This window comes from Ursus americanus, chromosome 28 (genome assembly GCF_024610735.1).
Source record: "Ursus americanus isolate L20-20 chromosome 28, mUrsAme1.1.p, whole genome shotgun sequence".
Lineage (NCBI taxonomy): Eukaryota > Metazoa > Chordata > Mammalia > Carnivora > Ursidae > Ursus > Ursus americanus.
In genome coordinates, this window is record NC_142154.1 from 38,504,863 (window position 1) to 38,518,513 (window position 13,651).

The 13,651-nt window shown below is 37.3% G+C and overlaps 1 protein-coding gene across 14 annotated transcripts in view; it reads left to right on the top strand.

Moving 5' to 3' along the window:
• HERC1 (HECT and RLD domain containing E3 ubiquitin protein ligase family member 1) overlaps window positions 1–13,651 on the top strand; it is a 179,807-nt gene that overhangs the window by 124,507 nt on the left and 41,649 nt on the right. For 13 of the 14 annotated variants that reach the window (XM_045810686.2, XM_045810698.2, XM_045810694.2 and 10 more), the window contains 7 exons: window positions 496–694; window positions 2,785–2,945; window positions 8,760–8,876; window positions 9,082–9,313; window positions 10,443–10,567; window positions 11,790–12,010; window positions 12,957–13,225. In XM_045810686.2, the coding sequence (XP_045666642.2) occupies window positions 496–694; window positions 2,785–2,945; window positions 8,760–8,876; window positions 9,082–9,313; window positions 10,443–10,567; window positions 11,790–12,010; window positions 12,957–13,225 (1,324 nt within the window). The remainder of the gene's footprint in view (window positions 1–495; window positions 695–2,784; window positions 2,946–8,759; window positions 8,877–9,081; window positions 9,314–10,442; window positions 10,568–11,789; window positions 12,011–12,956; window positions 13,226–13,651) is intronic. The other variant, XM_045810695.2, reaches the window with a different exon arrangement.

The following is a 13,651-nucleotide window of genomic DNA, read 5'->3' on the forward strand; positions in this document are numbered from 1 at the left end:
TTTTAAAAACTCTTGGGAGTAGTTTATTTTGTGAGGCATTGCCCTGTTTAGAGCATGGGGTTTCTGTCTAATTTTGTATTGTATTTGTATGTATGTATTTACATGTCTTCATCTGTATGTTTGAAGACTAAAGATAGGCATCAAAATCAAAGTGCTAAGGAAACACAGTTTTAGTGATTAGATATCAGCAGAGAAGCTCTAGCCAAATCTTACAAGCAAAAGTGAGACTTTTTTGTTTTTAAGAGAACCTTCTCTAAAAAATGAGTAATCGCAAAAGCTTGTTACCTTATTATCTGTAGAGTTTATAATAATGGGTACAGTAGTGAATACAAGGATGTAGATATGCAAGAAATTAAAAAAACATTTCATAGAAATTGGTACTTACGAAATATATTTGGAAACTTTTCAAATTAAATGTAAAAAGTTTTCCATTCACATGTTACTTGTGAAGAAACAAATCCTTAATACTTTATTATTATTTACCTTGATTTACAGAGATTGATCAACAAGCTGAAGAAAGTGATCAAGCCCAACAGGCACAGACACCAGTTACCACTAGCCCATCCGCCTCGAGCACAACGTCCTTTATGAGCAGCTCGCTGGAGGACACCACAACTGCGACCACTCCAGTCACTGACACAGAAACAGTACCTGCATCTGAATCCCCAGGAGTGATGCCACTAAGTCTTCTCAGGTAGGGAGGTTGACCTTTAACCTGTGCCATATTGATGTCTGTGATTCTGATCACACAGTCGTTCTCTTATAAAGAATGTGCCCAACTAAAAGCGTTCTAGAGCTGGAAGGAACCTAAGAGATCATAGAGTCAAACCCATTTTGCTGAAGTTGGGAATGTCCCTCAGAAGTTTAATAACTTGCTCAAAGTCTCACAGTCATTTTAGTGGTGGTCCCAGACCTATCACCCTGACAGTGCTACTGACAATCAGATACTCTAGCAGTCTATCTCCTTATAATAATCTTCTTTCCTTCTTTCTTTCTTTCTTTTTTCTTTTCTTTTTTTTTGGGGGGGGGTGGGGGCTAGGCTTTTGAATATTTTTTTCCTCAAAAAGTAAATGCTCGTATTGAATATTAGAGCCTCAAGATAGAGCTCACTTCCATGGAAATAATTTTCTCAGGTTATTTTCCTTTTAAGCATAATTTCTTAATTATACTTTTATTCTTATTGTAAGATCAAACAGGTCTACTCAAATGAAAGAGCATGTCTTATGATACTTCTTCAGCCAACCCTATTTTAGTAGGTTTGTAAATTCCAAGTAATGTTTAAGTTTCTTTTTGCTTCAGTTTGCCAGGTATATACACAAAATGAAAAATTGTGAGAGAAAATTGTTAGGAAGGGACTATTTTGTGAGCTCCCTTAACTAGGGCTTAAGTGAAATAAAGGGCAGTAGAATGGTTAGTATCCCTTTTTCTTCTTTCTTTCCCCACTTCCCTAAATTGACAGGTTATTATTATTCCCAGTGTGTGGACTAACATCTTAGAGCATAGAAGGGGGGGCGATTATCATAATGCTTCTTAAGTCTTGGTGTCCACAAGAGCCACCTGGGAGGCTTTTTAAAGCTCTGGCTATATCTCCCTGTGGTCTCATTCAGTAGGTCTGGTGGGGCACACAGTTTGCATTTGAATTAAGGGTCCCCAGTGATTCTGGTGCAGTGGTCTTGAGCTCACACACTGAGAGTTACTGCTCTGGCCTTGGGCAGGAGCACTCACCCTGGCGGCTACCATTGCCCAGTCCTCACACATCTTAGCTCTCTCACTTGAGTGACAGTTCCAGGAGGTACTTCTGTTCAAGAAAGAAGAGAGAAATAATAGGATATTCTAATACGGTTTTTAATCCTCGTTGCCTTCCAAGCTGTGCTGTGCAGGCATGAGATTCACTGGTAAAATAACATTCCCTTACTCTCACAGGCATTCACAGACCTCTTGACTCCTCCTTTGTTCTCAGCCTTTGCCTACTGTTGGCTGGGACTACATTAGAGCTGCAGTCGTGTTTGCCTAGCTAAACATCATTTAACACTAGAAAAATCCGGAAACAGCTGCCCCCTCTGTGAATATCATTGTATCAGTTATTCCACTGGGTAGACAGTGCTTTTTTGATTCTTAAAAAGTTACTAGTTTTGTTGGACAAATCTAAAGAGTAAACAGTCAGTGAGGATCTTCCTGAACCTTATTCTTTAGCCAACATCTGCCTTCTCAGCCTGAGAGGGGCTGCCTCTCCTGCCATTCCCCTCTAGACAACTGGCATACCATTCATATGCTGTTTTTCAGTTGTGCTGGGTGACTGACTGGGCAGTTACCTTTTCTCTCCATAACTTACCTATAGACTATTACTTTATTCATGTGAATAATTTCATGGCTAGCTAGTAAATTTATGTTTGAAGTAACTGTAAGTTCGCTGTCTTTAATAGTCTTTATTCTCTAACTACTGTATGCCTATCAAAATACTGCTGTCATCTTGGTATTATAGTAGAAGGAAAGCTCCGTGAAGGCAGGGATTTTTTAAAAATCTATTTTGTTAATTGCTGTATTCCCCCCACCTGCTATGTTGCTGGCATTTTGCTGAAGAAATAATATGGTATTACTACTTTTATAGTAAAAAATATCCTATTAGATGATTATTCAAATTATTGGGAGTCTTTCTCACCTCCCCATTAAACTATAGCTAACTTATATGGTTTTCCAGGTTGAATGTTCTTCTAGAAGAGGACTGTGATGTATATATTATTTTCTAATTGGATTTTTATGCTAACCATTGTTATTTTCTTAAAGGCAAATGTTCTCTAGTTACCCAACTACCACTGTACTTCCCACACGTCGTGCACAGACTCCTCCAATATCATCGTTACCAACCTCTCCTTCTGATGAAGTAGGAAGGAGGCAAAGCTTAACTTCTCCCGATTCCCAGTCAGCAAGGCCGGCTAACCGCACAGGTGTGTGTGCTGTCATGCACTATGACACCCAAACCTCTTGGCATTCCTGATATGTGGGACTTGATAACTTGGGCATTGTGTTTTGTCTCATTGAAGGTAAAACAGTGATTTTAATTAAGGGGGGGAGTCTGTCCTGTCAAACTGAACTGTCTTTTCTATTTTGAAGCTGTAGATTGAATTATGGCTACTTGGGAGAGAAATAGTGTACTCTACATCAGTCTTATCAGACCCTTCTTATTTTCTAATATAGGCATTTTTAGTGCTATGAATTTCCCTTAAGCATTGCTTTTGCTGCAACCCACACATTTTGAGATGTTGTGTTTTCATATTCATTCACTTTAAAGTACTTGCTGATTTACCATGGGTATCTTCTTTGACAATTTGGATCCTTTGGAAGTATGTTATTTTGTTTCCAAATATTTAGGAATTATCCAGATATCTCTCTCTTACTGATTTCTAATTTAATTTCATTGTTATCAGAGAACATATCTTGTATAATTTGAATTCTGTTAAATTTGTTGAGACTTATTTTATGGCCCAGAATATGGTCTGTTTTGATAAATACTCCATGTGCACTTGGAAAAAATGTGTATCATTCTATTATTGAGTGGAGTGTTCTGTAAATTGTTGGTTAGGTCAAGGTGGTTGATTGTTATTTTCAAGTCTTCTTTATCTTTACTGATTTTTGGTTTACTTATTCTATCAATTATTGATAGAGTAATGTTGAAATCTCTGACTGTAATTGTGGATTTGTTTATTTCCTCTTTCATTTATTAGTTTTTGTTTCATGTATATTAAGATTCTCTTTAGGTCCATAAATATTTAGGATTCTTATGTCTTTTTAATGAATTGACCTCTTTATCATTATGAAATGACTGCCTTTACCCCTGGTAACATTCTTTGCCCTTAAATCTGCATTATCTGGTATAAATATAGCCACTTCTTATTTTCTTAAGTTACTGTTAGGATCATATGTCTTCTCCCATCATTTTACCTTTAACTTTTTTTGTGTCTTTATATTTAAAATGGGTTTTATAAAGGCAGCCTGTTGTTGGGTCTTGCTTTTGGTGGGGGGGTCTTGCTTTTTTAATCCAACAAGATACTCTCTGCCTTTAAATTGGTGTGTTTAGACCATTTACATTTAATGTGTTAATTGTATGGTTGTGTTTAAATTTATCATCTTTCTGTTCATGTCATCTGTTCTTTGTTCTTTTTTTCCTCTCTTTCTACCTTCTTTGGATTAAATTAATATTTTTTATTATTTCATTTTATCGCCTTTGTTGGCTTATTAGCTATGCTTTGTATTGTATTTTTATAGAGAACTTTCAGGTGTAGATATCTTTAATTATCATAGGCTATCTTCAAGTAATGTTGTACCACTTCATGTATATTAAAAAAATTCTAAAAATGGTATGCTTTTATTTTGCCTTTCTCAGTCTTTGAACTTTTATTATACATTTAACTGATATATATGTTATAAAGCCCTATAATACATTGTTATTTTTTTTAAGATCTATTTATTTATGTGGGGGGCAGGGGAAGTAGGAGAGGGAGAGAGAGAATCTCAAGCAGATTTCCCGCTGAGCACGGAGTCTGATATCGGGCTTGATCTCATGACCCTGAGATCATGACCTGAGCTGAAATCTAGAGTAGGACACTTAACCAACTTAGCCACTCAGGCACTCCTACGTTGTTATTATTTTTGCTGTAAACAAAAGAGATTTGAAAACTAAAGTGTGTATTTTATATTTACCCACATAATTACCAGGTCTGAGATACTTTATTCCTTTCTGTGGATCCATATTTCCATGTGGTATTACTTCCTTCTGCTTTCCCTTTAGCATTTCTTGTAATGATCTGCTAGTGATGGAATTCTTTTGGCTCTTAAATATCTGAAAGAGTTTATTTTACCTTCATTTCTGAAAAATATTTTCACTGGGTATAGAATTCTAGATTGACAGTTTTTTTCTTCCAGTACTTAAGGTCCTGTACCATCTTCTGTCTTGTATTGTTTCCAGTGGTAAATTTTCTATAATACTAATCTTGGTATAATATGCCTGTTTCTCTGGGTGCTTTTAAGATTTTTGTGTTTTATCACTAGGCTTACAGTTTGATTATGACCTGCCCTGATGTAGCTTTCTTCAATCTTCTTGTGCTTGGGGTTGTTGAGCTTCTTGGATCTGTGAATTTATAGTTGTCACTAAATTTGGAAATTTTTAATCCATTATATTTTCAGACTTTTTTTCTGTCACATTCCTCCATTTAAGTGTCTATGGTTATGTGTATCCAACACCACTTTAAGTTGTCCCACAGATCACTAATGCTTTGATTTTTTTTTTACTGTCTTTTTTCTGTGTGTTTCCATTGTTGGTAGTTTTCGTTGTTGTGTCTTCTGGTCATTAATCTTTTCTTTTGCAGTGTCTGATTTGCTCATAATCTCATCCAGTGTATTTTCCATTCAGATATTGTCATTTTCATAACTAGAAGTTGAATATAGGTTTTTTTTTTAATCTTTATGTTTTTAACATGCTTAATCTTTTCTCTGCCTTCTCTGCCTGGAATAACAGTTTTCATTGTTAGAATAGTTATGTTCTGTGAAGTTTGTGAACACTGACTTAGTGAAAACTGAACTGTTGCTCCTAAGGGAAATACAAGCTGGGTTTCTGTGAACTTCTGGTCACATTTTGTTAGCTGATCAATATATAACCTTGTTTTGTGTGTTTCTATTTAAAAAGATTCTATTTAATATATATTGTTGATTCATTAGCATTGAACTCATGACCCAAGAACGCTATAACTCGTGCCTGAATGAAATTTATCTGACACATATTTTCTCCATAAGGCATATTACAGCCTTCTTGGACTTAGAAACATTAGACAGCATTTCAGCACTATGCTTGAAATCACCAACAAAAGGAACAAAAATGCAAAACACATGACACTGAATAGACCACGAAGAGGAGACTTGTTTACAGTCTCAGAGCTAAAACAAGAATGTAGAGCATCACCTGTTCTGTCTCAGCTGGGAACAAATGTGTCAGGAGACTGAAATGTTTTTGTCACTGTGTGCATGTAAATGACTGCAAAAGCACTATGAGTATTGATTTTGGAGTTATAAATTAACTTTAATGAGTAGATGAATTTTCAAATATGGAGTCCACAAATAATGAGCATCAGCTTTATACCTGTTTTAATATCCTTCTGTACTTATCATTTATCTAATTTCTAGGTCTGTTTCTATTGACTCATTTTTTCAACTCATTTCGAATTGTATTTTTTTTCCATGTTTGGTGATTTTTTTATTGAATATTAGACATTGTGAATTTCACCTTGATGGGTGCTGGATAGTTTGTACTTATTTAAATATACTTCAGCTTTGTTAAAAGATACAGTTAAATTACTTTGCAAATAATGTGATTCTCTCAAGGCTTCCTTTTAAGCTTTGTTAGGAGGGAGCAGGACAGCCTTCACCTTGGCTGAACTTTTCTCCATCACTGAACCAATACCTTCCTTCATGTTCTGCCCAGTGTCTAGTGTATCACAGAGTTTTTTGTCTTTCTGGCTTGTGATAACACAAATTCTTCCCAACCCTGTGTAAGCCCCAAGGATTGTTCTGCCTGCTCTTTCTTGGTGATTCTTTCCCCAGCTCTGGATAGCTGCTGCATTAGCATCAGCCGAAGACTTGAGGGAAAGAGAAAGACCACATTTTTGGAGTTCACTTTCAGGCAGATCTCTTCTTTCCATACATCTCTCTTTTTTCTGGTATTCTACCCTTTGAATGCTAGCAACCTTGAATTCTCTACTCCTCTCTCTTCAATTCAGATAACCCCTGAGTTTAGCTTGAATTTGCCCTCCCAGAACTGCATCTTGGAAATTCTCTCCAGAAAATGGGCTGAGGCAGTTGTACACCTTGTCTAATTTGATTTCCTTCTCTCAGGAATCACTGTCCTACACAACCTGTTGTCCATTGTCCACAGACCATCATTTGATATATTCTATTTCTTGTTTTAGTCGTTGAAGGTAAATCCAGTCTCTCTTACTCCATCATGGCTAGAAGTAGAAGTCCATCAGATGTATCAGGCCTATTACCACTGTAGCAGTAGTGACATTTTTTAAGCAAAAATGAAAGTTGTCATTCTCCCTCTTTCCTTCCTAATTCAATTCAAAAACATTAAGTGGGGCCAAGCTAGGTAGGCTTTCATGCCAGCAGGATTTGGGAGGTGGGTGGCGTAGTTGTCCAGATTGGGGGTATTAGCCACACTGGAGTGAGGGAAACTTCTTGTCTGTAGGAGTGGCCTGGGATAGGGTATTGGAGTCCAAGTTGTGGAGGAAATGTCCACATAGCTCGGCACCAGGGCTCAGGGCCATGCAGAGTACAGAGGGCTTCCATCAGCACTGTCCACGGAGAGGATCTAGAAGCAGTGATGCTTTAGTAGCAATAAGCATACCTAGTGCCAAGATCCTGTCTTCTAAATACCATTATTTACTAAAAGGGAACCCTGATCTTCTGGTAGTCATGGCTGATGTCAGGGTTAAGTATGAGATGAGCCTGGAATAGCTTGCACCAGAAAGTGATAACGTGCTCAGAGAATGATGGGCACATGCCTCAAGGATATGGAAACCAGATTGAAGGGGCTTCCGTTAGCCAAATCTGGGACATTTGGGGCATCAAAATAAAAATCATAATTATAGTAACATATAATAACTCATGAAAACAATGAGAATCTGCAACCCTATGCTGTTGGAGAAAGGAAACTGATAAGTCTGAAAGCAATGATAGAATTAGGAAATCCTCATTTGTCAACCATCATCATCATCATAATTCAACCAATAAACAGTGGGTGCAAGTGAATCTAACTTTGATGAGGAATGGGATATTTGCATATTCTCATAGTTCCTCCCAACAAATATTTATTACAAAGGGGAAAAAATAAGAGTACTTTTATAGTGAAGAAACCTGGCAGATACCAGCTTAACTCAAGCAATCAAAGTTAGCATCACCAGTAATGGGACAAGTTGAAATCATGTACCACTTAATAGAATTAAGTGAGTAGAAGGCAGCATCAGTTTTGTGGTACTCCTTTCAAAAAGTACAACCTGAATCTAATCATGAAGATACATCAGACAAACCCAAATTGAGTGACTTTCTATCATATAACTGGTCTGTAATCTTCAAAGTATCAAAGTAATTGAAGGAGATGGAAGAGAGATGAAAACTAAATGCAAGGATGATCCTGGATTAGATCCTTTGCTGTAAAGAACATTATTAGGACTTCTGGTGAAACTAAAATGGGATCTGGATTAGATGTTGGCATTGTCGATTTCCTGACTTTCCTGGTGTGCTGTGCAGAGCAGTGTCCTTCTTTGTAGGATTCGATATGTCAGCATCATCAGGGGAGTTGGAGCATCACGTCTGCTACTTACTCTCCACTGGGTCAGAGGGGAAAGAACTCTTCTGTACTATTCTTACAAATTTCTGTTAACTTTGAAAATGTTTGTAAGTAAACTATTTCAAAATAAGAAAACGTTTAAAATTTTTTCAGCAACTTTATGTTAGCTTTATGAAAAACCTTAAAAAAACTGTAACTTAATCATATTGGCTATAACTTAATCACAAGTTAATCATGACCTGAGCAGAAATCAAGAATTGGACGCTTCACGGACTGAGCCACCCAGATGCCCCACGAATTCTTCATAGAAGAACATTTCATTAAATTTGTACAGTATTAAGAAAGTGGGGAGTTATAGTGTGAGGACACTTTTTACTCATGGTATGTAGTGACATAGGCTTTTATTCTCTTTCTTTTATCTCAGCCTTGTCAGACCCCAGCAGTAGACTTTCAACTTCTCCTCCTCCTCCGGCAATTGCAGTACCCTTGCTAGAAATGGGGTTCTCTCTTCGGCAGATTGCCAAAGCCATGGAAGCCACAGGTAGGATACATTTTTACATATCAGTATATGTGGCTATGAGAAGCCTGGTGTTATTGGGGGTGATACGTTTTTTAGAGACCATAAGGCTGTTTAACAGCAGATTTAGTTAGAGTGGCATCCCAGCAGACACTGATAAACTGATACCATGAATAACTGATTATGTTGCCCCAAATCAGTATCCTACTTTTCTTTTTCCCCTCTCCAGGTGCTCGAGGAGAGGCTGATGCCCAGAACATCACTGTCCTTGCCATGTGGATGATAGAGCACCCTGGGCATGAGGATGAGGAGGAGCCCCAGTCAGGCAGCACAGCAGACGCCAGGCCCGGAGCCGCAGTCCTGGGCAGTGGTGGGAAGTCGAATGATCCCTGTTATTTGCAGTCACCAGGAGACATCCCATCAGCTGATGCTGCTGAAATGGAAGAAGGCTTTAGTGAAAGGTGAGATTCCAATTTCCATATTTCTGTTTTATGTGGTATAAATGATTCTTCCAAGTGCCCCATTTATTTCCCTTCATAGATGCTTCTAATGGTGTGTAAAGTTGATAACTAGAGATAGAAGGTGGACATTTCAGTTACAGGTTTACGTTTCTGTGAAGGGTAAAAATGACAGCACAGGTTTTGACTTGAATAGATGTTTTCATGGAAAAGAGGAAATAATTTTTATATAAAATTAAGCTGAAAAGAGGAAACTTAAGTTTTTTTCTGAAATAAACGTTCTGATAAAATAATTTTATCTCCTATAAGTGATATAGAATGTTCATTTTAATATTGGAGATTGACTTACTGCATATAGAAGTAGACTTCTAAATCTTAATATAGATTTATATTTTCATCTCCTCTTTAGTTTTTAATATCTAGTACAATATACCATTTTTTATAAATTGTAAAAAGAATTCTGTCATAACGCATAGCCTGAGTTGAGATGTAATAAAATACTCTATAGTTTTTCCTAAAATCTTCCCCCTTTAGTGCTTCTTGTAACTTTAAGTCTTCATTTTTCTTTGTAGCGCTTGAAGTCATTTGGTTAACAAGGCCTGTGTCTTCTGTAATATGCAGATTTTTTCTGACAAGCTCAATGGATATTTTCATAACTTATTTTGAAATATGTTTCTCATAGGCAGGGATTCTCAATCATTTCGAATTTTAAGTATTTAATCATTTAGAATTCAGTTAAGACCATTGATCTCATTTGAATTTGAACATGCATTGAACATCATTTCCTTGTTGGCATAATTCAAAATCAGATAGGGGTGCCTGGCTGGCTCAGTCAGTGGAGCATGCAACTCTTGATGTTGGGGGTCATGAGTTCAAGTTTTATGTTGGGCATAGAGCCTACTTAAAAAATAAATAAAGTAAAAAAATAGATAAAATTACTGCTTAGGGCAGTGTGACATATTTATAATTTAGAAGCTTTACCAAGGACAAGATATGTTTCAGTTTTATCATAAATATATTTTATTCTTGGTACTGTTTGGAGAAAAATGCGATAACAAAAATGAGCTTGTGCTGTGCTTTCTATTTATGGTGGTTCTTTAAAATTTGTGTTGCTTTCTAATTTGACTTGTAGCCCTGATAATCTGGACCATACAGAGAATGCAGCTTCTGGAAGTGGACCACCAGCTAGGGGTCGCTCAGCAGTAACAAGAAGGCACAAGTTTGATTTAGCTGCTCGCACATTGCTAGCAAGAGCAGGTAATTATATGTTTTACATCCTTCTGTTGGTAAAAGTCATATAGTTATTTATATTTTAAAGTCAGTGTGAAAGCAACATTAAAGAAGATGTAAACTAATGATACTAAGTGCTCAGTTCCTCTACATTAACAGAGCAGCTATTTGCATTTTGCTATTTACATAGTTTTGCATTGAAGTCACAGTATACATTCACAGATTTATTTATTTATTTATTTATTTATAAAGATTTTATTTATTTATTCGACAGAGATAGAGACAGCCAGCGAGAGAGGGAACGCAAGCAGGGGGAGTGGGAGAGGAAGAAGCAGGCTCATAGCAGAAGAGCCTGATGTGGGGCTCGATCCCATAACGCCGGGATCATGCCCTGAGCCGAAGGCAGACGCTTAACCGCTGTGCCACCCAGGCGCCCCCCACAGATTTATTTTTAAGCTTCCTCTGGGGACAAAATTTTACACTGGTTACTTGTAGATACTGAGATTTTTCGTAAATGTGCTCTCTGCTGTCGAGCAATTTATACTTTAAGAAGTGAAGATGCATGTTTAAAATTTAACATTTAATAGTGAGAAGGAGCTAAACAGAGCACTGTGCCGAAGTAGGCACTGGCTTTTCTCATGTAATCTGGGCTTTAGGACTAAGTTACTAGGTAAGGCCCTAGATACGCAAAAATAAATACCATTGTTACTTTAGTAAAATACTTCCAGGATTATGCTCTAGACATGTGAAGTGTAATTTGCAGGGGAACATATTTTCCAAACTAAAAACTAGAATATGTGATTTGATAAAATAGCATTTGATCTTTGAACTATTAAAACATAAATAATTTTTCAGTAATTTATGGTAACAGAGAAGTTGAGACGGAGCTAGAAAATATAGGATGTGTAGTTAATACATAGTGAAAGGGACTGATTTTTAAAAAAATAAGCCTAAAAGAATAATAACAGCCCATATTTATTGAGTGTTTTTCTATATTACATTATGAAGTATTTTACATGGATCATTTTATTTAAACTTACTAATAGCCCTGTGACTTATGAGTGCTTATTACCCCATTTTACAGAAGAGGAAACACACGTGATAGGTAAAATTTTATGTTTAATGGTCTGGAATCCAGTAAATCAGCCACGCTGGGCACTTACCTGCATGTATGGCAGTTAAGAACTGGCGAAATATTCAGAATTATTTTATACATGCAAATAAAATGCCTTTTTTGTTTTGTTCTGAGCGGGGTTATACCGCTCTGTGCAGGCCCACAGGAATCAGAGTCGGAGAGAAGGAATATCTTTGCAGCAAGACCCAGGGGCGCTGTATGACTTTAATTTAGATGAGGAGTTGGAAATTGATCTTGATGATGAAGCGATGGAAGCTATGTTTGGACAAGACCTGACCAGTGACAATGATATTCTGGGAATGTGGATCCCAGAGGTACTGGATTGGCCTACCTGGGTGTGTGTGATTGCAGCGGGGGCTGCTCTGACTTATTTTCCTGCCCTCCTGTTCATACAGCTTACTAACAACAGCCTTGCCTAGAGTTGTTACGCTCTGAAAAGTCTTACATCTCATCCTAAAGTTTGGGGCTCTGATGCTTGATGTTACTTTGATACCTACAAACTAATAAGAAAAAGTCTCTCTTGCTTTCTCTGTGCGATTTTATTGCTTCTCTCCCCTGACTAGATGAACAGAGCCATATTATGGTAATATTTGATTATAATGTCAAAGATAGATTACAAAACAGGTGTCAGGTCCTAGTCAGCTCTGCTGGGTATAGAACATGGCTGCTGTGCTCACTTTGCTATCTGAATGCATGCTCTTCTCCTTCATAGGTTCCATTTAATCACTGTAATGCCTCATTCTAACAACCAGTGCCGCCTAGGTCTTGTAACTGCCTCCATCCAGGGCCAGGGTACATGGTGGGTTTGTATGTTTTCATTGTTTAGCATTATGCTTTTGTAGCAGGGAGGCTGAAGACTTCACAGGTCTAAGTTCTACAGAAAAGAACATCTATATTAAGTTAATGAGATAAATGAATTCAAATGACTTTTTAGAAATTCAGATAAGAGATATGCATATTATGGCCAGATGAAAAGTAGCTTTATTAAGGATTTTTTAAAAAAATCATTTGAGATAGGGCTAATTGTCGTTTTTATTAACTCCTCTCAGTAGGATAGTGAGTTACCTTTATTATAACTTATTAGATTGAGAAAGGGCAAAGAACACCTTCAGATCGTGGGATCTAAATTCTGACTTGAAAGAAATTTGTTATGTAACATTAATGAACATCCTGCAAATACTCCAGCATATGTAAACAAAGTCATTAATATATAAATATCTATTTTTCTGTTCTTAATTTTATGTTAAATTGACTAATAATTTGATATGAAATTTTGTGCAGCATGTTTGTGAGTCTGAAGACAGGGAAGAAGTGGTGGTGTGTGAACTGTGTGAATGCAGCGTCGTCAGTTTCAATCAGCACATGAAGAGAAATCACCCTGGCTGTGGGCGCAGTGCAAACCGCCAGGGCTACCGCAGCAACGGCTCCTATGTGGATGGCTGGTTTGGTGGTGAATGTGGAAGTGGAAATCCATACTACCTGCTCTGTGGCAGCTGTAGGGAAAAGTACTTAGCCCTGAAGACCAAGTCCAAGACGACAAGTTCTGAAAGGTACCTTGAAATTGTATAGATATCCAAACCCTCTGAAAGAGGAGTATAAAGTATCTCTCAAGACATGCAAATTACAGCGTTTTAATGTGAGGAGTTACACTTAACCTTTCCCTAAGTCCCGTGATTGCTGAATTGGGGGCAGGAAGGGTGGAGAAGGTTGAGGAATTCGTGTCTTGCCAGAGCCGGGAGCCTGTAGCCTAGGAACAGTGGCATGGCAGCAGATTCTTCACTAGACTTTGATCCTGTTAACCTTTGACTTGTTGGCAAGTTCTGGGCAGGACCCTTGCCTTAACCTTTAGGTTTTTTTCTCATTGGTGTTTTTTACCCTGTTTTTGACCTCTTAATTAAGATCTTTTTATTGATGAAAAAAATAGAGTTTAGATTAAATGAGCTTCCATGAGAACATTACTTCTTTATATCCTTGAA